At 30.4% G+C, this 26,826-nt stretch overlaps 1 protein-coding gene across 1 annotated transcript in view; it reads left to right on the top strand.

The window, feature by feature from the left end:
• The window catches only part of LOC143196317 (beta-1,3-glucan-binding protein), a 38,867-nt gene extending 15,472 nt beyond the window's left edge, over positions 1-23,395 (top strand). The window contains exons 10-13 of the mRNA XM_076403981.1: positions 6,769-6,963; positions 16,560-17,008; positions 19,399-19,529; positions 23,055-23,395. Coding sequence (XP_076260096.1) covers positions 6,769-6,963; positions 16,560-17,008; positions 19,399-19,529; positions 23,055-23,314 — 1,035 coding nt within the window. The 3' untranslated portion in view covers positions 23,315-23,395. The remainder of the gene's footprint in view (positions 1-6,768; positions 6,964-16,559; positions 17,009-19,398; positions 19,530-23,054) is intronic.
• Positions 23,396-26,826: the final 3,431 nt, after the last annotated feature.

Below are 26,826 nucleotides of genomic sequence, written 5' to 3'. Positions count from 1 at the left end.
TGTCACCTTCACCATTTTATCATTATTTCCTATATCACATATAACAAGGGAGAATTCTAACGAGCATATAATATATACGTCACAATAAGTGGTATTAATGAATTTAATACGTCTCCTTTCGTTATGATTTATTTTCTTTATCTTTTATGAGATCCAATCAGAATTGTTTCTTTCTTTTAAATATGTATTCATTTTTCAATTAACTTTGTATCATTGCATAATATAATTGGCAATATTCATAATTTTGGCATACTTAAAACAAATGAGTGAAATTTTATGTAGTAATGTAGAAAATAACAAAAGAAAATGTCATAACATATATTTTATACCGACCGAATTATATTTGATTCTTCAATTTTATTTAAATATTTACCTTTCATAGCTTAGGAAATAAAGATTAAACTGGCATAATAATTTTAATTCCATTCGGAAGACAAATACCTAAATTTTATATCTGAAACGATATTAAAACATAAATTCAGTGTAAAATCTTATTAAACGAAGTTATTTAATTTTCAACAATGCTACTTAAGATTGACAACGTAGATTAACAAAATTTAGGAGCAATTTTACTTAAACATTCTACAATATATATTTTAACTGAGAAATATGGATATAAAGACTAAATATATAAATGAAGTAATCAACATATGGAGTAGTTAAAATAAAATTAACTACATAAGTTGTATGTATAGAACACAAAGGAAAAATAAAAGAAATTATGAATTACTCAGTAATTTTGTAAATAGTTTAAAGCATGGATAAATAATAAGATGTTTAACGATTAAATTTATAAGATATGTGTCTATTTTATACCATTTTATTGTTCGAACTTATTACAATTATTTTCATTATCACTTTATAAACTTAAATCCTCAAAAATCAATAGTTAATTTAATGATTGCAAATACATTCCTATAATATACATTTCGAAATTGTAAAAAATAAATTATTTACTTGTGTTCCGTATTGTTTTAATATACACAAATGCATTACTTCATTCATTATTCCATATTTATGTTTGTAACATAAACTTAAAGAAAAATCATGTGCCGCTCTGAAGTTGTTGCAGTTCTGAAAATAATCTTATGATACTTTTGTTTCTGTTGGAATTGCGGAATTAAGAACTATACAAAAGCATTACTTTTAATTAAAGCGCATTTTTGTGTAAATATTTGAAGTCTATTTCGCCAAGTCATTTCATTGACAAAGTTTTACAGACACAAATATACATCATTATAAATCCTATATGAGATTTATATTTCACCAAATATTATTTTAATTGAAATGTTTCAGTTGACCTTTTATATTTGGTTTCGTTTAGGTATCATAATTATAATTTGAATACACTTCGGTACTATTTTATTGCGTGTTATTTATTATTGAATAAAATATTTTAATACCATAATTTAATCTTAAATATAAACGTGGCTTACCTATATCATATTGTTGACAACAACAGCTATATTGTCATCATATCTGTATGATGTATCGCATATTTTAAGAATAATTGGATCTATCGTAAATGATGTCGATTAATTATTTGACCCAGTTTATTTAAACTGACTGAATTGTTATAGTGATAAGAAATTAGTTTTGACCTTATTTGGATTAAAAAGAGTTTTAAAATAAATTTATTGTCTGGTAATCTTCTTAGCAAATTTTTATCACCAATAACAAAACAAAACAAATATAAAATTAGGTCAACATAACTATTAAAGTATATATCAGTGGGTTTTAAAATTTGGCTAGCGGATGTGCTTTTATAACAGGTCAATTGAAAAGTCTTCGGCTTGAAACATAGATGACGCTATTAGAATTAAATCCATATATTATTTATGTTATTTAGTTAGCCCTAACCCTTAAAAGATGAGTGTATAAATATAATAGCTGTCGGATAATTAGTTTGTGAATTATAGCATTTTGAGTTAAGCAACTTTTGTTATTGTGAAAAAAATGGATAAAGGGGAATTTCGCGTATTGATAAAATATTGCTTTTTGAAGGGAAAAAATATAGTTGAAGCAATAATTGGCTTGATGCCGATTTTTGGACACTGCTCCAGGAAAATCAACCATCAAGAATTTTTATGCTAAGTTTAGACGTGGTGAAATGAGCACCGACGACGGTGAACGCAGTGGACTCCCAAAAGAGGTTGTTACCGAGGAAAACATTTAAAAAATCCACAAAATGATTTTGATTGTTGACCAAAAACAACAACGAGTTGATGATTCGGAGCAGTGTTTGAAGCTGATTGAGCTGTGAATGATCAAGCGTAATTAACACGAATTTTTGCATCGATATGTGACATGGATGAAGCGTGGTTTCATCATTTCACTCCGAAGTCCAATCAACAGTCCTCCGAGTGGACTGCACACGATGAACCTGCTCCAAAGCGTGGGCAAACGCAACAGTGGGCTGGTAAGGTTATGGCGTCTGTATTTTGGGATGCGCATGGAATACTTTTTATTGACTACCTTGAAAAAAGGAAAGACCATCAACAGCGAATACTACATAGCGTTATTGGACCGTTTGAAAGACGAAATCGCCAAAAAAAATGGCCGCATTTGTACAAAAAGAAAGTGCTACTTCACCAAGATAATGCACCGTGTCACAAGTCAGTGAAAACGATGGCAAAAATCCATTAATTGGGCTTCGAATTGCTCCCCTTCCACCGTATTTTACAGATCTACATCCCAGCGACTATTTCTTGTTCTCAGATCTCAAAAGAATGCTCGCTGAGAAGAAATTGAAGAAATTTCGTGGAATGAAGAGGTGATCGCCGACACTGTCGCGTCTTTTGTAGCAAAAGACAAATCGTTCTACAAAAATGGTATGGAAAATGAAATCCATGAAGGGAATTATGTTGAATAAAAAAAATTGTTTTATATTTTCAAAAATACTAAGATTAATACTAAGGAATAAGGTTTGTAAATAATGTAAAATGATTTTTGATTAATTTAAATGAGTATAACTTCCAAGTATTATAAAAAAATAATGTCAGTAATAACTGCTAAGATTGTCTTGGTTGTAGACTATTTTTTAAACCTTCTTTTCAAAAGATTGTATAATATTTGTGGCTCTGTTCCACGAATATTTTGATAAACATTTGATTGCTTTATTTGTTTGTCGATCGTCAAACCCTATCATATTGGTATCAAACATACCTAGAAATACAATAAAGGCACTAAAACTGAAAAAAATATGTTGATATTATTGATAAATATCGACATAATATAGACCTAAAAACTAGCATCAGAAAAATTAAAAATATCAGGAAAGCTACGTTATTATTACCAAACAACAATATTCTACAACTTGCACTAAACAATGCATTAAACTCTCTTATAAATCATTCGGCATAACGCTTTTTTATCACATGATGGCAGATATAATTATTGCAAAAACTAAAGTGCAATTAATGTCATTGTAGTAATCTGTTTATTAAGAAATTGATAATTGGAACTTTCTAACAAAACAATATTCGCGTTACATTTATTCTGATAGATTGTGCAAGCCTACTCTGAGTGACACATATCAATTTCATCAAGCCCTGGATTAGGTACCAATTAATAACCGAAGTTATGTTACACAAAAACAATAACAGAAGTAATGCCTGTTCAGAGATAGTTCTAGAGCAGATGTTAACGATTGCCATACAAATGCATTAAAATTAATTTCTGATTATAAATAAGACATCACTCAATAAGTCTTAGGTTTATTTCGATTAACTAAACTAGTAGTCCTAAAACATCGTCCTTTTAGTTATTTTAGTTAGTTATCAAAATCCATCGATTCTTTATCCAGCGTATTGATGAAAATATTGATTAGATCGAATTAATTGAGGAGTTCACTTTCACAATTCACTTTCCACCACTTTGCCACTCACTTCAAATACAAATACCACTAACAAATGTACATTCACGTTAGTGTACCGATGCTGTTATTTATACCATATTTGATATCAACTTTGATTTGTCTCTTTCGTTTTCATTGACGTTCTTCATAGCTCAACTAAAAACTTTTATTTGTATTATTTTAAGTTATTGAGTGAAGAAGAAAAGTATATTAATAAATTTTAGCATTATGTTGCTACTATTAAATATATATTGATACAAGTTTGAGTTGGCTTAATTCTATTCAAATACTGGATTTAATTCAAAACTGGCTTAATTCTTCAATATAATCTCCATCAAGGCCACACAATCATTCCAACACCACTCTAACATTTCAATACTAATTTTATAGAACGGATATATCAAAATACGCCTCAGTTTCAACGATAACCTCTTCATTCAAGCGCCGGGATTCAAATCTGGCGAATACGATGGATGCGGGAGCAATTCGATGTTCAATTCATGTAGCTTTACCATGGTTTTGATTGACTTGTCACATGGTGCGTTGTCTTGATGAAACAAATTTTTTTTTGCCGTATGCGATCGTTTTTTACTTTATTTTGGCCTTCAAACGTTTCAATAACTAAACTTTTTAAAATAGTTGATGAATGTTCCACCACGCACATCCCACGAGGCCATTACCTTTCCGGCCGATTGTTGTGCTTTCGGGCGCTTTGGACGAGGTTTACCAGTTGTTGACCACTCAGATGACGGTCGTTTTGATTCCTGAGTGAAGTTATGGATTCATGTTTCATCCATTGCCACATATCGGTGCAAAAATTCCGTTTTTTTACGGTGAAACATTGCCTGGCATTGCTTAGAATTATTAATACGTTCTTGTTTTTGCTCAATAATGAGTAAACGCAACACCCACTATGAACAGAGTTTTCTCATAGTCAAATGCTCATGCAATATAAAACCAACACGTTCTTTTGACATCTTTATGATGTTAGCTAACTCACGCTACTTCACTTTTCGATCATTCAAAACGATTTTGTGAATTTTTTTGACGTTTTCTGGTGTTACCACCTTATGTGAACGTCTACTGCATTTAGCATCATCGGTGTCTCTAGGACCACGTTTGAAGTCAGCAAACCAACGTTTTATTGCTGTTTCTGATGAAGAGGTGTCCTTATAACACTTTTGAAGAAGCAGTGTAAAATTGTATTTGGACCAATATAACAAAAGTAGTGTCACTCTTAGCACAATAACTCACAAACTTATATTATACATAACATGAAATTTTTTATAAAGGTTATTATTAAGTGATAAAACGCTGAATGCAATAAAACTAGCGCCAACTATATGTTAAACCCGAAACTTTTCAGCCCATGTGTTAAATATATTCGTGAAATTTGGAAATGTAAACAATGAAATCGTTAAAAAATCACTACTTAATTGTCAAGAAAATGAAAATATGTATTAATTCAAAGTTTGGCCATTTGATTCCAAACAACTGTTTGTTCATTGAGCAAAACTATTTATCGAGTCATTTTCTAACTTCTTCGAAATTGGCGAAGTGCTGCTCTGGATGCGCGTGTATCCCATCTGACCGGTTTTGCTTTATGAGATGGTGCTTTATCGTGCTGTACAATCACTTTACCGTGAACTTCTTCGGGACCATTTTGGACGTTTCGTTAAAATTGATCATTTGTAATACATCAGTTATGTAATATACCACGCCGCGCTTAGAGTTTTCAAAATAAACCCACTTTTTATCACCTGTCACAATTCAATACAGAAATGACTTCCGATCATACCTTTGAAGCAGCATTCTATAGACAATTTTTCGATGTTCGATTTGTCTGTTATTCATTTGATGAGGCACCTATCTTTCCATCTCTTGGATTTTCCTTGTTGCTCATAATCTGTCGCTAATAATTTTTTGGCCTATATTTAACGCTTCTGCCAATTATCTTTGAATTTGGATTGGGTCTTCATCCAATAACTCTTGCAGTTACGTGTTACGGCATACCTACCGTAAGTTTGTACCAGCAATCGATGACGTTCGGTGGCTATTTTCTTTCAATTAAATAAGAGAAGTAATACGTGCCGCAAAAACACATTTTCAGGTACGGAACTTATGCTGAGAGGTTAAGCTTGATCTCAGTAGATTAAAATGACATATGTGTCAAATCATAACATTGCATACTTAAGCCTACCGACATTTATTAGAAAAACCGGTAATTACTTTCCGGTACACCTGGTACATGTATGCTGCTAACGCCATAGATTATTTGATAGCTATGTAGCGTTTGCTTGAAGCTCTGTTCGTCTCCAGAAACTGAATTTATGACCCGATAGCTCTTTTATTCTGATTGCAATACTTCCCTTTCGCAAATCAAGATCTCAATACATATTATTCCCCTGATTTAGCACCCTCATCTTGCTTTTTTTAATCAAGTTACATACGTAATAGAAACGATCCTTAACGTTCCTTACGTCTTGACTTACGTCTTAACTATGACGTTATTTGCATACAAATGAAAATCTTTTTTTTTTTTTTTGATAAAATATCAAAAGCAAAATCAACAAGGAAAGTTTCTGTCTACCGGCGGAACTTATAAACACAAATAAACTACTAATTTGTACAGCTAGTTATACGTATACAGGAAACTTAGTAACAGTTTTTATTAGTATGTAATAAACGGTAATAATCGTTCGTAAACACTTTATTTAAAACAAATTAGAAATAGACAAGAACGTGACGTGCCGATTGTATAATCACGAAAATTGATAATTCCCACTATTTATAATGACACGATTGCATAAAAAAATACGAATTTAACAACTTTTGATTGTGTATCGCCATTTAATATACATGCCGATAAAATAACCGGTATATAATCCTAATCGGATCTACTGGAGAATTAAAACGGTTTGTTCAATGTAATAATCGCGAGTCTATCAATAATGTATAGTGCAAACGCTTTACTACTTACTTGTATGGTGATGATATGGTCAGGTGAAGCGAGTATATCGATTTGGCCTCATCGACATTTGATATTTAATGAAGAATTTGATATATTGGATCCCTACGTATGGAATTATGATCCCAACACTGTAGAGGTATGTACAAGACATGGAGATGAATTTATAATAGATTTTTTATGTTTATTTATTAAAATTTGAAAATGTGCAAAAGAAAATTGGAAAAAAAGTTCATTAAATATTCTAAATTTGCATCTATTTTTGTATTATTGTTAAAAGATCTGGCGAATACGATGGATGCGGGATCAATTCAAAGTTCAATTCATGTAGCTTTACCATGGTTTTGATTGACTTGTCACATGGTGCGTTGTCTTGAACCAATTTTTTTTTGCCTTATGCGATCGTTTTTTTACTTTATTTTGTCCTTCAAACGCTTCAATAATTAAACTTCTTAAAATAGTTGATGAATGTTCCACCACGCACCTCCCAAAATACCGAGGCCATAACCTTTTTTTTATGTTTATTTATTAAAATTTGAAAATGTGCAAAAGAAAATTGGAAAAAAAGTTCATTAAATATTCTAACCATCAAAAAAAAAATTGATTGAAAATGTACAAAACAAAATTTTCAAAAAATTTCACTAAATATGCTTGTTGAACTAAAAACTTCTTGTAAGCAAAAGAGGAAAAACTATTTTCCCTTAATGTTATAAATTCAATTACTTGAATTTTTGTTGTTAGTTGTTAGGGTTCGAACCTCCTGGGGCATGGTCGTAAATTTATGTTTGTGATTGTCCTAGGCAAGACTGCAAAATCCGACAAGGGAAATGTCAGTCACCTAGTAACCAGGCTGGGTAAAACCGGATGTCTTCTGGAATGATTTTTATGTTGGTCACTCGCCAGTCTGTAAGCTTAATGCCGAAGGCCGTGGTTCGTAGGCAACGTTAAAAAGTAGGTCCAGTCCAGATAAACCCCTAGTTGGTAAAAGGAAAAAAATATAAAAATATAATAACTTTAAAATATAAAAAAATTAACATTTACAGTTAAAGTTGAGTTTTTTTAATTTTAAAATTTATATATTTGTATATTTACATTAAAATTTTAAAATTTACGGATACACTCTATGGATAATCAAGAAAAAAACCCTATGGCTATTCATTATTATCATTTTAACAAAAAATCGAACAAAATTTTGATATAAAAAACAATTAAAATCAAACAATTTTTCCAAAAGTTTAAAGAATCAATGCTTCTTTAAATATACAAAAAAAACTATAACCGATAAAGTAGGTAACATAAATAATAAATAAAATCAATATCAAATAGGTTTTCTTAGATTAAATTTTGTTTTTGTTTAGAACATCGAACAATCAGTTGTTTACTTACGAAAAACTGATTCTAATAAAACATATCTTATCTAATATTATCAACATGACTTTTTATATATAATTCTATTGCAATAATTCTTTACTATATTTATGTTTAACATAGACGCTTGAATATGCGATAAAAAATCTTCATATAGAATAAGAACAATCTAGTTGACTGTAAATAATTGAAAATAATTTTCAACTGTTATTGGAGTTATTTTATTGCTTTGATGATGTTTAACTTTGAAGTAAATTTGAGTTTATTTTTATTCTATAAAAATGTGTAAATTAATATTTTTCAAAATATTATTTGATAGTCAGTTTTTTTAATTTTTTAGAAGTATTTGTATTCCGCGTCAAGAAAAGATTAAATTTTAGGAGGAATTTTTTTGGGTACCGTAAAACGATTGCAGTTTATTTGGTATATATCAGGCTATATTATAATAGAATGTGTCACTCGATTGTTGATGATATGTACATGGTTTTTTTTAGTTGTCCAGTGTTTATGATTATTAAAGATTTAAGTATTTTAAAAATTCCTCAATACTTTTGACAATCTATATATATATATATATATATATATATATATATATATATATATATATATATATATATATATATATATATATATATAGAATAAATTATAAATCATCCCAGAAGACATCCGGTCTTACCCGGCCTTGTTACTGACGTGACTGATTGAGCTTAGTGCGTGATGTCAAAGAGCAATTTCCTTATGGCAATGCTCGGACGTGTTCAACCAGATATGGGCAATTAGAATCTCTAGTGCAGAGTGCCATATAAACACAGGGGTCTAGAATCCTTGCTATACATTTGCAAGTAGAAGACTAGGTATGGAAAAAGAAATGGCCAAGGCAAAACATAAAGGCCAAATGACCAGAAGAGTTGTATAGTTGACCATAGTCCCAACGAAGGACACAGGTTTATCCCTGATAGACATAAATCACGATAAATGGACGATTTGAGGATCCTGATTACTATTTGGTCCAGATTCTCTCAGAATAAAAAGAAATATTCCCACAAAAGGTATATGGGCAGTAATCTGAGGAGATCTGATGATATAGACATAACCTCGTTGGGACGGTCCCAGAGAGATTTTCAAGAATAACACGAGTGGTTTGTTCAAGGGCGAGAGCCTGATGTTTGATAAAGTCTTAATTATTAAGCAAATCTCGAGCGATTGAGCAGGTAATCTATGAAAATGTTTTAAGAAAAACAATATAACAAGAAGAAGAAGAGGATATACTGGTAATACTAGAGCAGTATCCGATACGATGTGACACAATGGTTAAAAGAGGAAATGAAGTGGCTCTTTAGCAGTTAAAAATAGAAAATTATTCCACTTCAGTAAAAATATAAATCATACCGTATCATTAACAGGGCCTTCTTTTAACATTTTTCCACTCCAGTTAAAAAGTAAATTATATCATGTCAATATTCCTCTCAGTTCCTAAAATTCCGCAGTTTATTCAGTTATCCTTTTCGTGGTAGACCGATAAGTTTGATTCATTTTCGCGCGTTTAATCTTACTTATATGTACACTAACTGATAAGGTGCTTTAGTTATGAGTGTGCTATGTATCGTGTTTTGGGTATCATCGTTCATAGGTGTTATAACGATTGTTATACACTTATACAAAGTGAAAGTGCAAAAAAAATTGATATTTGAGGATGATTTTAACAGTTTTAATAGGAACATTTGGCATCATGACCCTAATACAAAAGCGGTAAGAATAGGTGTATTTTAGTTAATAATTACCATCATAATTATACTGTGGTATTGACTTGTTATATATTGATTTATTTTTCATTCTAGTATGTGATATATATTATTTATGTACTATGTGTATTATGTATATTAAAATATCGATTGTATGGATTTAGTTGTAACTAAATAATATCTATTCACAGATATTGTACACAAGCTTTGTACTGGTTACAATACCGTTCATTGTTCGGTATTATCTATATTTCATATCATAATTAGATTAAATATATATATATATATATATATATATATATATATATATATATATATATATATAAATATCTGTTATGATGTGCGTGGGAATTTTCAATAACAATCAGTTCTATCCTTAATCCTCAATATTATAACAATATGAGACAAATATATTTTTAATTAACACAAATAAGCTATTGGTTTTTATCCTAATTTGCTAGGGTTTTAAAATTACAAATTAACTTATTCTACTATAGATACTTTGGTTTTAACATCTATGTTACTGTTATATATATATATATATATATATATATATATATATAATATATATATATATATATAATATATATATATATATATATATATGTATATATATATAATATATATATATATATATGTATATATATATAATATATATATATATATATATATATATATATATATATATATAATATATATATATATATATATATATATATATATATATATAGATTTATATATATAAAAGATCAATCAATGATCAAGTGTATAAAATTTGCTTGCGTTAGTTTAGTTTTACAAAATTCGGAAGAAAATTGTTTCAAAATACATTTTATTCAAAGTCTGTTATCAAAAATAACTTTCAGATAATGATTTACTATGATGTGCGTGGGAATTTTCAATAACAATCAGTTCTATCCTTAATCCTCAATATTATAACAATATGAGACAAATATATTTTTAATTAACACAAATAAGCTATTGGTTTTTATCCTAATTTGCTAGGGTTTTAAAATTACAAATTAACTTATTCTACTATAGATACTTTGGTTTTAACATCTATGTTACTGTTTCTAATATGAATTTTACAGATAAATTCACTGAACTAGATTAAATGGTTTTACTCTCGTTAATGTTGTGGCTTCATTATCTAGGAGCTGGAGAACCTCAATATTGATGTTCTGATCAAGTTCATGTCCTTAGTCCTTGATAACGTTATCCACAGATTCTATCTTCAGGTCCTTACGCAAATTATCACTACGGATGTGCCATGAAGTATCAATAATGTATTCTATAAGTCAACACTAGTTTCAAGACTTGATAGTAAAGCCAAAAGTTGTTATATACTGCCAGAGCCGAATATCTATATATTAACTAGCCAATAACTAGTATATTATTTTGTACTTTTGTTTTAGTTCTTTTTTCTTAACATGTGGCTTCCATCTCAGTTTAACATCAAGGTTCACGCAAATATATTTGGGTGTATTTCTATACGGGACTACTTACACTACTGATTTATATATGCTGACTTGTGTCACTGACTTGTGACAATGATTATTTTGTTAGTGAAATTAATGTGCCCTTATTTATTTTTATTCCTTTTGATGCATCATTTGTCTATCCATCATTGTTTTTCGGTAAGAACTCTTTGAAATTTTTCATTGAATGTAGGCAAATTAGTGCATACAGCAGTTATAGAACTGGTCGCAATACACTTGCCTGTGGCACACCTGCTTGTATTTGCCTCAAGTCAGAAGAGGCATCCTATTGTTTGACTCTGAAGTATCGGTCTGTTATATATGACCCTAACATTTTTGAATATAGGTCAGCGAGAGTCATTTTAATCTCATGTTTTATACTCTCATGCCAAACTCTATCTGTCTGTGAACCTGGTGATCTTTTTCAATAGAAGTTTAAAGGTGACTTTCCTAGTTTAGGAATCATAATTAGTTCAGTCACCTTCCACAGTTAAGGGAGATATTGTCTGATTGAAGTATTTATTATGTTGATGATTTTAATTAGTGCTTTACTTCCGAAGATCCTTTAATATATTCCCGGTAATAAGGTCAAAACCAGAAGCCTTTTTGAGTTAATATTATTTTTTATTTCTTTTTAATTTCGGGAAAAGTGACGAATTGGTAGAATTCAATGGCAAAGTGGATGTTCATCCTTTCTTATTTTATGGCACAAGGTCATGATTTAGCGCCATCCACTATATGGGGCTGGATTACTCTCTCGAGGTGGCCTGCAAATCTTTTAGACATATATTACATATGACAAATATAGATAGCTCAAAATTTTAATTAAATGAATGATAGTATGAATGAATAATGAATATTAGTATAATAATATTCATTATTCTTCTTAATTACAATATTACAAAGTTAGTTACCACTTGGTAGATTTAATTACTTACTAAATTCTAAAGATTGATGTCATGATAAAATTAGCGGATGATTTAGATATGGAAAATCTAGATAGAGAAGCAAGTCCTCGGGTGGCTTAAGTAGGTAAGAATTGACACAAAAATATCTTTTTCAATAATGTCGAATGAAAATATATTTATTATCTTAGTTAATAAAAAAATTGTTTATAATGTTATTGATCAAATAGACTATTTAGAAATAATGTTTTAAAAACTATTATTCTCTGTAAGGTAGATATTTAAATAAGATATTCTGATAACATAATAAAATAATGTTCTTTATATTTAAATAAATTATTATGATATTACTTGAAAGCAATATATGTCATTATATTGGCACTATATTTTTAAATAATAAAAAAATATATAAAGCATTAATTTTCTGTTGGATACCCTAATTATCTTATCTAAGTATCGATGATAATTTAAATTCGTAATCTAATTGTTTGCAGTGTTATGCTACATTTATGTTTCTGCATCATAATTTGACATGAGCCGTACATCACAGTCGTGGTTTATTGGAATTTCGGTGATTGAAAATTATGGAAGGGTATATAAAGTTTTGTTTTGGTTTCAAATGTACTATGCGCCACTAGTATAACTAAGTATTTAGTGCCTAAGGATATATTATTCATTTGTTCCTTTATACAAGAATTCCTAAGAATATAATCAAACATTTTCAGTGAAATTTAATTTTAATAAAAATGTTCAAAATACAGCAAGTTATTCAAAGCACTCACTAACAATGGAACATAAAGTATCGGGTATGGCTATGAAAATTATTTAAAAAACTGTAAAATGCTCAGTTATATAATCTATATGGATCTGTTATTTCAGAAATTATATCGAAATATATTTGCGACACTTAGATATTGTATATCGAACAACACTATTCTATTTAGCAACTAGATACCCCGTAAAGATGTTACCTATATTTATTTTACAGATTTTCTCCGACAATAAGACTTATAAAATCTCCATTTTTACCATATCTTATTTTAAAATCTATATAGCTTCACCGAATAAACATTAATACACATATGGGGATTTAAAGCCATATATTAGGAAAACCCAAAACCGGTACAATCTGGTATCACATTAATCCATTGATACGGTATAAATATGGCAAATACATACTTGTGACATATACGATATAGCAAATAAAGACAGCTGATTATTGAAAATAATTATTAACATAATCAATCAAGTAATATTTAGATACTTTTTTCTAATTTGTCTCACTTCATTTTATTCAATCACACATTAATTTGCTAATAATCTGATTTATCTTTTAGCATACCTTAACATATATCATATAACGCATGGCATTCAATTCTAAATAAAGAATAAAGGATTATTTTCATTACGACGTCATGTTTAAATCCTTCCATCAATTTTATAGAAAGTAGATAAGATTATCAATATTTCGCCTTCAGTATTTTAAATATTATCGCATAAATGCATTATTGCTCATCGAGGTAAAAATGTATGCTATAGAACTAGCAAAAGTAACATCAACTAGTCATAGTCAGTTAAAATCATAAAAATATGTTGCAACAATTTAATAATTTCTGCAGCCGTTGTAAAATATTAGGGGCAGATATTAAATTGAAATATACAACATAACTAATGAACACAAACTCTTAAACCGTTAATACATTCTTACATATTTTCTTTCCCATCTAGTGTCATTCTATGGTTTTTAAACGAATCCTTGAATATGCTTTATAAACATATTTCCCATTAATACTGTAAACATAAATAGATTTTTACGATTATATTGAAGAAACTAGCGGTTTCTAAAGGCGTCTTTGCTACAACCGTTTCAGCTGAAGCCACTAGGCTTATACCTGAATTATTTGTTTTTTTTTGCATTGCATACATTTTATGTCATTTTATTTATTTTTTTTATTTTGGGTTTATAGCTTCGACTACAAATAAATACCATTTGGTTACCAACAATGTCAGTTAATTAATATGAATTTCTGATTCACGCAGTCGATACAAATGAAGTGCCGAAAAAAATAAAACACTGGAGATTTTTTTATGGTTTATTCTAGTGATTGATATTTTACGACTATTACTGATTAAACTACTTCTTCGACGGTAACCAGTAGTTTTCCCCGTTGGTCATTAGTTCCAAGATTAAATTTGTTTCTTCGAAGTGACTACATGGTCTCCTTTCTTGTCTGGAAATACCCTCTCATATATATAGGATGTACCAAAATAAAGTCATGATTTGAATTACATAGCAATACAATACAATTACAATACCATTATTTTATTAAAATCTTCTTTTGTTCGAGTTTTCCATGATGATTCTTTAGAAATTCATCGAATCCGTCTTATTGAAGCACACGATTAGTGACATAGACGTTTGATATTAAGTACCATACCAGAGATTACCGTAACCAGAGAGTACATGAACAGGAAATATATCATGCTTCATGACATGTGACATGAAGTTTAGTTGAAAGTTTTAAAGTTCCAAAGTTTAGTTGTTAGTCTTATTGAAACTGAATATCATCCACATTAGCATTATTTAATTAATGCAAAATCTAAAAAATTGGGTACCAGTTACAGTCACTGCAATATTAGCGTTATATGCCAAGCTATATATTTAGTTACTCAAATGTCTTATATTCGCTTAGCCTACTAACTTGCCTTTATTTATTTCCACTCCCATCACCCTCTCTCGGTAATTGTCAGCTTTAGATCATAAGTTTCATTCAATTACTCTCACATTCGGAATAGCTATTCAAGTAAATAACTGACCCGCTAATTTACAATCCATCTAACACTTGTTCACGATTCCACTATTTGTCTATTTTTTCTTCGGTGTGTTTGACCTGAACTCGGTCAAAGTTCAAAGGGTTCAAGGGGTTATTTTAGACAATGATTTAATATATTTTGTCAGTTTTTGCCTGTATATCTTTTTTGACCTGCTTGTTGATTGTAATAAGTCTTTGCCACACCCCATATCAATTCGATTGCACTGAATATGAAATGATAGGGAGGAAGATGTAACACTCTGTGGCCATATTGTTCAGCCATATGATTTACCATGTATCTATTTTCAGGCCAATTTCTAAAAAACTAAATTACATTAAGCGCAATTAAACTTTTAATTTATATTTACCGAGTAGCAATTACACAGCAATATTACACGCCATTTTTTAATTGCAACCTTCTTTAAGAGCTGATTTTAATCATATTAGATACTATTGAACAGAGAGGAAAACACTAACTAATTCTGAGGAAAGAGTAAAAGAATTCCTGTTTCCAGCATGTATATATTGTTTGCAATTAATTATTAATCTTATTACTAAAAACATCTAATCAATTGTTATTACAATATTTATTTTTTCCATCAACTTTTGTTGTCTTTACACTATTTTGTTTAATATCTTGCCATGAGTGAGCCAACAGACAATTCTGAAATATCCATATCTCCTCTAAATACACAAATATGTATAAAAAGTTTTGTTTGATTTTATGATATGCTTTTGAGAACTTTATTTTAAAAAATCAATGTCTGGAAATTATATTAGGCCTCTTCATGGATTACTTTACACCATGTAAATCCAATCTTACCCAACAATGTATGAATCTTCTACAGCCTCTAAGAGCTATATATATCTAAGTTTTCGATGGTTAGGTTCCAGACTAACACTTTCTTCTGAAATAATTGTATTGAATTATATTTGTATTCAAAAAACTACTTACTTTTTATATATTTCATATATTTGTCAAGAGGGGCCTCTATTATCTCGTTCTTATTCAAAGTAACTAATTAGAGAAGCAATTTGTTTCTAACTCTGATTATTTAAGTGTTTCAGCATTTTCAACTAGAGTAATAAAAAAAGCGATTTGAAATCTATCAAAACAAACAAGGCGCTAAAGCAACGTTTGCTTGTTGATGACTTGTATTTATTATAACTGATGTTTTGAAGAATCTTGCAGGCGTTTCACAACTGGACTTTTGTAGGCTAATTCGGTTAGATATTCGGACTTATCAGATAGCATTATATCTATTTTTAGCTATAATAAAATGAGAAGGAAAATATTATTTTTTGTCTGAAAAACAAATTTACAGATGTTAAGTTGAATAGACAACATATTCAGTCAATTAATCATAGCAGAAAAATCATATTATATTATTGTCAGATATCTTCATCATAAACTTATTTTACTTTTCAGCATGAGATGGAATTTCAACTATACACCAGTAGTGTTATCAATAGTTACACTGAGGACGGTATTCTCCATATTCGACCGACAATCGAACTTGATCCCGAAGAACTGCACAATGGTAGCACAAATTTTCATCCCATTCGTAGCGCCAGAATCAGTACACAATATTCATTCGCCTTCACTTACGGTACAGTGGAGATAAGGGCTAGAATCCCGATCGGAGATTGGTTATTTCCAGCTTTGTGGCTGATGCCGAAACAGAGCGTTTTTGGCAACTGGCCATTGTCTGGAGAGATCGATATCATGGAAGCTAGATGTAATCGCAACTACACCAACAGCATAGGGGAGCCAATAGGAGCGAACCAAGTCGGGGCTACATTACATTTTGGTATGAATAGTTCGACGGATGCTTGGAGATTTGCACATATGGTTAAAAATAGCGATTCATATTATAGGTAATTACACTGTCTTTTTTTCCGATTTAATGAATACGTCGGTTAATAACAATCTTTAATTAATAAGCAAACTTCTAGCTTTCAAATGACTTTTTACTAACAGCAATTATACCACTCCAAGGTTGTTTATTTTAATACCAGGACTTGATGTTAAGTCGACCAAAAATGCTGCAGAATTTCATAATGATTACGTGATATTTAATTTTCATAAAATTTATCTACTACTGTGTTTTCAAAATAGTATATAACGTCATTGATATAAAGCGCAAACAGGTTATTTATTCTTCCCAACATGTTTCGTTCCCTTCAAACTAATTCTTAATAAATACCAAAGGCTTTTTTATTTTTCGAAATAGTTCCTGAATTCAATTAAATCGGGATTGGCCTTTAAAACTTCTCAAAATGATTGTTTTTTTTAGTTTGTGGTTGGTTACTTCTTTTAATGAAATGTTAAATAAAGGTCCATTGTTGTGATAAAAATATTAAAAGTTTTTCGGGGTTTTTAAAATAATTCAGAATAATTCGGGCCCCTTGGCATGGATCTCACCAAGGAAATGAAGCATAACACTCTAATCTTGATTTTTGTCCCGCAGAAGAATCTTTTTCTATCCTTTAAGAACAACACTTCAACAAGTCAAATTATAAATATTAAATAAATGTAAATAGAAGATTGCCAATATAAGAATCTTTAGAATTTTTGTTTCATTTTTTATAATGTCTAAATAAACGTATTTGATTTTCAGAAAAAAAGTATAAATTAGTAAATTTAAAAAAAACATCAATATTTGAAAAATATTTAAAATTCATATTTTTTTTCAACTTTTCGCATCTTTCTGACAACATGGCGATATCGTTTCAGGAAAACGATGTAGCTCGAGCGTCGATCCACTTTTACACTCGCTGATCATTCAAGCCCGTGTGCCAGCCAAGCCAACCTAATCTAAAAAATTGGTAATCAGAAGGCTCTGAGTATGGAAGAGCTTCACCTTCATCTTGTGACCGAGCGTTGTCATGTAGGAGGATGATTTTATGTCTTTTACTCACCATTGCTGGTCTTTTTTTGTAACAATACGTCGTTCAATTTATTTAATAGATGTTGGTAGGGATCTGTAGTAGGGATGCCGAAAGAATATCGATATATTGATACATTTTGAGAAAAGCATATCAATATTTATTACAGTATATAAAAAAATGGTACTTAATTTTAAACGTTTATTAAAAATATCAATTTTATGGCTGTGATTTCGCTGTAGTTTGGCATAATGTTGGAATTTTAGCTAAGAAATATCGAACTAAGAGTAAAACATATTAAAGAATTTTTTTTAAAAATAATATAAAATTATATAAATAATTTTTAGGATTATTATAAAGCAATGCGTGGCTTTTTCTAAATTTGTATCAAAACAAAATAATCTGAAAATGGAATTACCAAGGCAATGTTCATTTCATACATCGAGGATTAATAATCTGCTGATAATAAACGTCATCGTATAATATTATTGAAAATTGTTTAAATATATTGTGCGAGTCCGTTAACACTGTAGTTAAGGCTACGGAACATCTACTGATGTTATAGCTGTTGGTTCGAACATCGTTTAAATTATTAGTGTATTTAATTTATGTCTGCAATTCTCTATAAAAAGGGATATTTATAGATAATTAGCAACAAAACAAACATTCTTTCAAAACAATCAGGGTGGCATCAGTCGCGCAATATAAGACCTCCCTCCTGAAGGAACGGTCCATTCGTACGTGGTTGTTGTCCACGCTAGACAGTCTGCATTTGTAGTAAAGTTATTTGTATCAATTGTTCGATGACTTATCTTAGATTGCCCCCTGAATTGTACCGATTTTACGCAAATTTTCATAGTATAGGGGTGGTTTTCTAAGTTTTAGTGTCTCCAAATTCCAATAGTCCATCACTGAGCAAGTTAATTGCAATGCTTGTGCATACTGCATGAACTATAGATATTTTTGAAAGCATGGATGAGTCTTAATTTTAATACTCCATGACTAAAGGACTTTGAGCAATTTCAATGAAGATCTGAAGCGATGATTTTGCACAACCTTCAGTAAATTATATACGAGATGCTTTGAGTAATCGCGGAACGATTAATAATACAACACCAACCTGTCTTGTCTGTCTTGTATGTCATCAAATGTTACTTTAGCGTTTATGAGATTTTGGACCGTTGCCATTAACTCAATGGGAAAATATTTTGTTTTTATAATAAAATGAAATGCCATAAAAACTAAAATTTATTGATTTAATTCAATTCACTTAATTGAAATAAGATTGTTAATTAAAGATGAAGTGGTTTGATTACTTATTTAATGTAAAATCAAATATATTTGATATATGATTATTGAAACTGATAATTAAATTTTAGTTCCGATTTTCATGTTTATAAAATGGTGTGGACGCCTGAGAAAGTATCATTTTACATTGACGATGAGGACATGGGACCGGCCATTGAACCTTTAGACGGTGGCTTCTTTTCTTTGGGCAACTTTTCCTCCAGTGAGTAAAAATTATAACTACTTTGTTTACATTTATGCGTCTACTGACTATATAAATATAATGACTAATTAAACAATTTAGATTAATTAGCAATTTGTTTTAACAACCATTTTAACACTAAACAATCGTGTAATTTAATTAATACATAAGGTAAATATAATTAAATTCACTTATAGGGGAATGCCCCATAGTTGGGGACACCTCAAGTTTTCAAAAACTAAAATAAATGTTTTATTGATGAAATAATCAAGCCATCAAATAAATTAAGTCGACTACGCAAGTAGTTTCTTCTATGTTAGGTAAATAAGTTCTAATTTATTTGTATTACTTTTATTTCTATTTCTTGCCTTGTTCTTTATACATTTCGTTTATTTCCCTTTAATTTATTGCCTTAGTAGTTCAATAATCTGCCCGGTGGGCAACAAGTATTTCTTATGATAATTATTATATACATGACATGAACATTATTTCATTAAAGGATTTCCTGTGTAAAATATCTTATTCTAAATTTTACTCTAAAGTATTTACCTGATTGAAATTATTTATTGCTTAAATATTTATATGATCAACAATTATATTGGTTTGCATTAATTCTCTATCGAGGTAATAGCGGCCCTTATATGTTCTAGTCTGATTCTTTCACATTCTTCTTCTCACTTTTGTCGGTTTAGTATTTGGGGTGTGGAGAAAATTCGGCCGTAGTCACAGAATAAAATATGTCTACCTATATCACGGAAACTGTAAGACATAAATTCGCTTACCAAATTCGTAAATAGGGAGCCTTATATGTTATGTGAGCTTTTCTGGAGAATCCATATCTTAGTTTCGCGAATTTAGAATTCTGGAATGAAAAAAATCCTAGTGTAGTCATAGAATGAAACTATAAGAGATAAATTGTAATTGAAATAGATAGACAAACACGTTTAGATTCACGCTTTTTATGGGAAACAAATAAGATGTAGTATATGATAAAATGGTATATTTCTATATCAAAGTAACACCTTCAACTTTGGATTTCGTTCATTGCATACCACCTATGAGTGTCTTGAACAGTGTCTTCTTGAGTGAAAAGTCTTGAGTAAATGCATCTTGTAGATCTGGACTTTTCTCTTGAACTTTATATGTTTCATCTAGGAGCATCTACATTATTTGCATGGTCAATATATGTAGCATATTGTCGGCAATAATGTCAGTATCCGTAAATTTCTTATATATTTTTATCAAATGTACATACAATTACGCTATCGTTGAATTATACAAATGTAACATTCCCTATCAAATAGTGTTAGATAATTATTTAGATTTAAGATTCTCAGTCACCATGTGAGCTTTAAAAATTACCCTATCCCGGTAATTTGGTTGATATCTAGAATATATTATGATTTTTGTTTATATTTTAATTTTAGTTAGGATTTTCAGTGAATTTTACACTGGCAATATATAATACATATATCTACTGGGGCTAATATATATTTATTGTGTAAACTCAATTTGTTCATCTACGTTATGATTTTTTAACTTCCTTTATTATTAATAAAAAACGGTATAATTTTTGTTTGAATTCCGTCAAGTTTTTACAGTCATATATAACAAATTAATATATAAGTAAAAACATAATCACGGTATAAGTAAATAATAAACATAACCAGAAGTAGATTATACTAAAACTTCTTCATTTCCATCTAGTTCTGCTGACGTTTGCTTTTAGCACTTTTAACAGAATGGAGTGTGTGTCTTTTTTTAAAATTTTTTACATATTTTTAAAGCTTCCTTTTACCAACAATGGGTTTATTTGGACTGGACCTACTATTTAACGTGGGTTCCGAACCACGGTCCTCGGCATTAAGCCTGTCGTCTGGCGAGTGACCAACTTAGAAATCATCCCAGAAGATATCCGGTCTTACCCAGCCTGGTTACTGGCGTGACTAGGATCATTTTCCTTGTCGGATTTTACACTCTTGCCTAAGACAATCACAAATATTAAACAATCACAAACATAAATTTATGACCATGCCCCAGTAGGATTCGAACTTGCGGCTATCGCAACAATGGGAGGACCGCCCTGTTGCCTTTACCACTGCGCCACCAAGCCGGCTGAGTGTGAGTTTTAATAAACGGACATAAATGCATAGAATAATAAAATATTGAACTGGATATAAATATTGAATAGTAAAATAATAAGAGTTGGCCGTCCTGCTATTTTCACTGTCATTGATCAATTTTATAATAAACCTACAATTTATATACTGTGACAAAAAATTATATTGTCAGAAAAAGTTATTATTGATAATGTGGTAATAAAAAAAGATGTTTTAAAAGTGAATACCAAACCAGTACTACGCTGCAAAAGACTCATTTTATTGACAATTAAAATGCTGAAGATTTCTTATCTGAACCGAACTATTTAACTGCTCATACAACATTGGATATATAGCGTTACTATAATATTCAAGGATACTATAATATTATAATAACTTATTAGACGGTCTGGTAATATTGGTTCATATATAGCTTCATTGTAATAGATAAGCAGTTGTCCTTGATCATGTTTCATTGGCAAACGCCATATTTAATTAATATACATAGCACTATGTTGCTAATCTGCGTCGAGATCCAATCGTTTGTAAAAAATTAATCTCTAAAAAATGTTGACGATTTAATTCCATTTTTTGCGAAGATAATTTTTTACTGCAAATAGAATAAATAGACATAAAAATGTTTTGAATACGCCTACTAAATATTATAAAATATATAATATATAATACGTTTTTAGGTAACAATTGTTTAGGTTTTGAACTATTATAGTAAAACGAATCTACTATAAATACATACACAGAAAACACTTACTATCTTTAACACTGGATACTTAATTTGATACTAACTTCAATCGACAATTAAATAACTAACGATGGGAACTATCAATTGAAAATACTGGTAAGAGTCGATAGTCGCAAAATAGTCAAACTAGTCTATAGTCCAAAAATTAGCGCACAAAAAAGACTCATATTAATGTTGACAGAGGAAAGGACGGATATAATGTTTTTTAATATATTTTAAACACTCCTTTTCACTAACGATGTTTTATCTGGTCTGGACCTACTGTTTAACGTGGGCTCCGAACCACGGTCGTCGGCATTAAACCTACCGACTGGCGAGTGACCAACTTTAGAAATCATTCCAGAAGACGTCCGGTCTTACCCAACCTGGTTATTAAATAAAATACTCAAACTTAGATTTAGGAGAATATAAAATAAGTGTAGTAGATAGGTAAAATAATGTTTTTGTTTTTATTATCATTTAATTATTACGATTATTATGTACATATTTTATTTTGAAACTTTTTTTTTGTGTTAAAAATCTAAGTTTGATTATATTTTAAATTTGAAAGTGAGTTCCTTATTAATTTTTTGAAGTCGGTTAAATTATTTTGTTAAAAATATTTTATGACTAACATAGGTATGTGCGAGATAAAAACAATATATTCTCTTCGAATAATGTATGTATAGTTATCTCAATTTGTTTTAGATATAAACAATCCATGGATTAATGGATCAAATATGTCTCCATTTGACCAAGAGTTTTATCTCATCATCAATTTAGCTGTTGGCGGCGTCAATTTCTTCTCGGATTCGAATATAAACGAAGGCGGCAAACCGTGGCTTAACAGTGCTGTTAATCCAGGATTAGACTTCTGGAAGGGAAGGAGACAGTGGTTACCGACTTGGAATATGGCATCAGATTCTACACATTTCTTAATAGATTACGTCCGTGTTTATTCGTTATGAATGTTAAATTATAGATTAAATTTAGTATATTTATATGTCTATTTATTTATTCAGATTAAATAAAAAATAAATTTATTTTAACAGTTTGTATAAATGATTCAATAGAGTTAATTTTTTCTAATAATTTTTTTAAATTATTAATTTATATTAAATAAGAAAATGTTCATATAGGCGAGTAGTGAAGTCTACATTTTATCATTAGATAAATTGTAGTCACAGGCGAATATAATAGAAAATTATTCAATAAGTCCCGGCCTTAACATATAAATGAGACGTCCTAATCTTCCTACACCGTACTTATAATTTCAGGACAATTTTTTTTAAACCATGTACCATGTCGGAAGTCGATGAAGATGAAGACGACGGTAAAGTTGAACGAATTGCTTTGCCATCCCCCTTATAGTCCCGATCTGACTCCTAGCAACTACTGGATATTTGCAGATATTATAAGAATACTCCAGGAAAAAATATTTGGTTCGAGGTAAATGAAAATCTTAAATTGATAGTAAAAACAAAGCAAGTAAGAGAAAGCTTTTTAAAAATTAGTGGGTCCAGACTAAATGTACCTATTCTGAAGAATGAATGAATTTTGAGTAAAACTTGTTTTATTAATTAGGCTTCCGATTTATTGAAAGATAACTATTATATATCAAAAGTCGCTGTAATATAATGTAATTATTTTAATAAATATTTTAAAATAACGACTCATTGGGAAATATATTATGTGCGAATTATTATTATAGGCCAATATAAAATCATTATCATCTGGAACAATATAAAAATTATGTGGGGCGAGAGGAACGTGCCGGAGTTCGTTTTTATCTTACTGCACAGATTAACATGAATTTTAATTGTAATAAGAGAGTCTAAAATTTTGATTGATTTATTAATAGTTAAACGAAAAAAATGGCTTGAAGATATTTTCTAGTTTATTCAGAAGAACCTTTGATTAATATTTTAGAAAATTCATAGTTTTATTATTTATTTATTAAAATTTGTATTAATTGATAAATCGTACCAAATATATTTCTACACAAATTTGTATCAACTTTTACTATCATAATAAAATAAAAATAGTAAATGAAAATTAAGAAAGTACTGTCTCTCATCAAACCGCAAATATGATATGATATGCCCTCATGTTATTTTCAAATTTACCTAACTAAGCATGTGTTCTTTTTCAACAGATATTGCAACCCATAATTTGAAAGGGTTCTAATATGTTGTCAACTATATAATGTATAACTATATATGTTACAAACTACTTAAAACTTTAGATACGAATCTTTCAAAACTGTCGAAACGTTTTTGCTAAACTTTGAGTAAGCAATTCTGGAAACTGTTCACCTGCAATTTTTTTTAAACTGGCGACCAACAAAAGCTCCAGCTTTAGCCTTTGCTGACGGTTTCGAGATTCTTAAAATGTAAACGCTTCAGATCTTTGTACTTTTTCAACAGCTATTTCACAAATCGTTTTAAAAGTCTTAACTATATGTGTAAAGGCGGCATTAATACATTTTCAGATTTAGCAATGGATTCACATTTAACGTTTTGTTCCTCTAGTCTCATTGAAATCTTAAAATCCCCGGTAAACTGCCACTTATAGTCCTTGTATCTCAAATTTTCGAATAAGATTTTAATACTTTTATAATTTTCTTTGATGAAATTGTTTATGAGCTTTTCGTCCTGCCGCCAACAAATACCGCTCATTGGGAGCACAGGGCGTCCCATGTATGTGAAACAATCCTGTGATGTCTTTAGAGTTATAGCGACCTTGAGGCACGTCGAATTTTACATCGTGGAATAACGGTGTACAGAATACCCAGAAATATAATCCCATATGTTGAACACTTCGGGGTTGCGTTACGTTTATCTGGGATGTTATTGAAGAGTATTTCCATTTATTCAGTGCTCAACCATCGTTTGGTTTAGACATGCCACCATCGACTGCCCAAGCCTCATCTCCAAGTAACACCGCTGTCATCCGTTTTATCTAATTGTATTTTTCACATTTTTTATATAGCCAATAAATAACGGTCACATAATGTAAACACCACTGTTTCATTTCGTTTTACCTCCATTCACCGAGCCACATCATTTACCCTAAAGTGGTGACCCCGACGTGATCTTTCGCAAAATTGGGTTCCTTCTATATTACATTCATTCAAACATTTGTTCCTCATTACATTTTATTTTAGTGCTGGAACAATGAAGCTTCAATTTCATTTCATTATTTCCAATTAATTTTTTTTGTCAAAATTTTCTTTCACAATCTTTTGAACTCATAGAAATGTTTACATCACTGCTTAATCATCAGCGCCTTCGCTAAACATTTCTTTCGGCGCTATGTTTAAATCATAATGTCTTCCTTCGCTCGCCGTCTCCGTCATAATAGCACATTTTGATTTGAAGGGCTTTGGGCAGCTTCGGTCGGATACCGTCGTTATTTGTTTTTTTCTGAATTATCGTAACGTATGTGACTACGGATTAGTCACAGAGCAGCTCCAGAAGTTAGGTACCGATTGCAGTCACCGTAGACTCGTCATGTCTTCGCCGAGGTACCAGAACTGCTAACGTCTCGTCATCGAAGAAAATAAGCTACCACGTCGTCGAACAATCGATCCTCTCACAGCGTCGATTACAGGAGCCCTGTCCGAAAAATAGCTTGTTCTCAACGTCGTCGATGGACCACATTCAAGTGCCAAAGCGACGATGAAGCAACGGTATCCGTAGGACCGGAAGATATCAACAGCCGCACCAGTTCACAACCGTACCAACTACAACCGTTTCGATTTATCATATTTTTCAAAGCCCATTTCATGCAGCACATTTTGTTTGGTATATAATTTTTTTTGTATTTGATATTTTTTCATATATTTTTGTATTTTTGTTGCTTGAAGTAATTTTATGTAAAATTCTGGCAAGGGAGTATTGTAACGACCTTGAGGCATGTCGAATTTTAAATCGTGGAATAACGGTCTACAAAATACCCAGAAATATAATCCCAGATGTTGAACACGAGCGGTGTTCCAGCAGCGCCAACTAGAACCCGATAACGAATAGCTGGCGGCAACCCCGAGACGTTTATCTGGGCTGTTATTGAAGGGTATTTCCATTCATTCAGTGCTCAACCATCGTTTGGTTTAGACGTGCCACCATCGACTGGCCAAGCCTAGTCTCCAGGTAACACCCCTGCCATCCATTTTATCTAATTGTATTTTTTACATTTTTTAATATAGCCAATAATTAACGGTCACATAATGTAAACACCACTGTTTAATTTCGATTTACCTCCATTCGCCGAGCCACATCATTTGCTCAAGAGTAACAAAGCCCATCTTGTTTAGTTAAGAAACTGTTGCATGCCGACTTAGTTTATCTGTTATTTTGATATCAATAAGCATAGACGTAAGATGGCTAACATGTTGATTAACATTATGAAAAATGAATATCACATGAGATTATTAATTGAGCATATGGTAAGCAATAGGTTTAACAATAAGTATCTTAAC

Source organism: Rhynchophorus ferrugineus, unplaced genomic scaffold (genome assembly GCF_030347505.1).
Source record: "Rhynchophorus ferrugineus isolate W39M unplaced genomic scaffold, kcgeb_rfMv2 rfM4, whole genome shotgun sequence".
Lineage (NCBI taxonomy): Eukaryota > Metazoa > Arthropoda > Insecta > Coleoptera > Curculionidae > Rhynchophorus > Rhynchophorus ferrugineus.
Note: the sequence above shows the minus strand (reverse complement) of the source record. Positions and strands in the feature narration are given on the sequence as shown.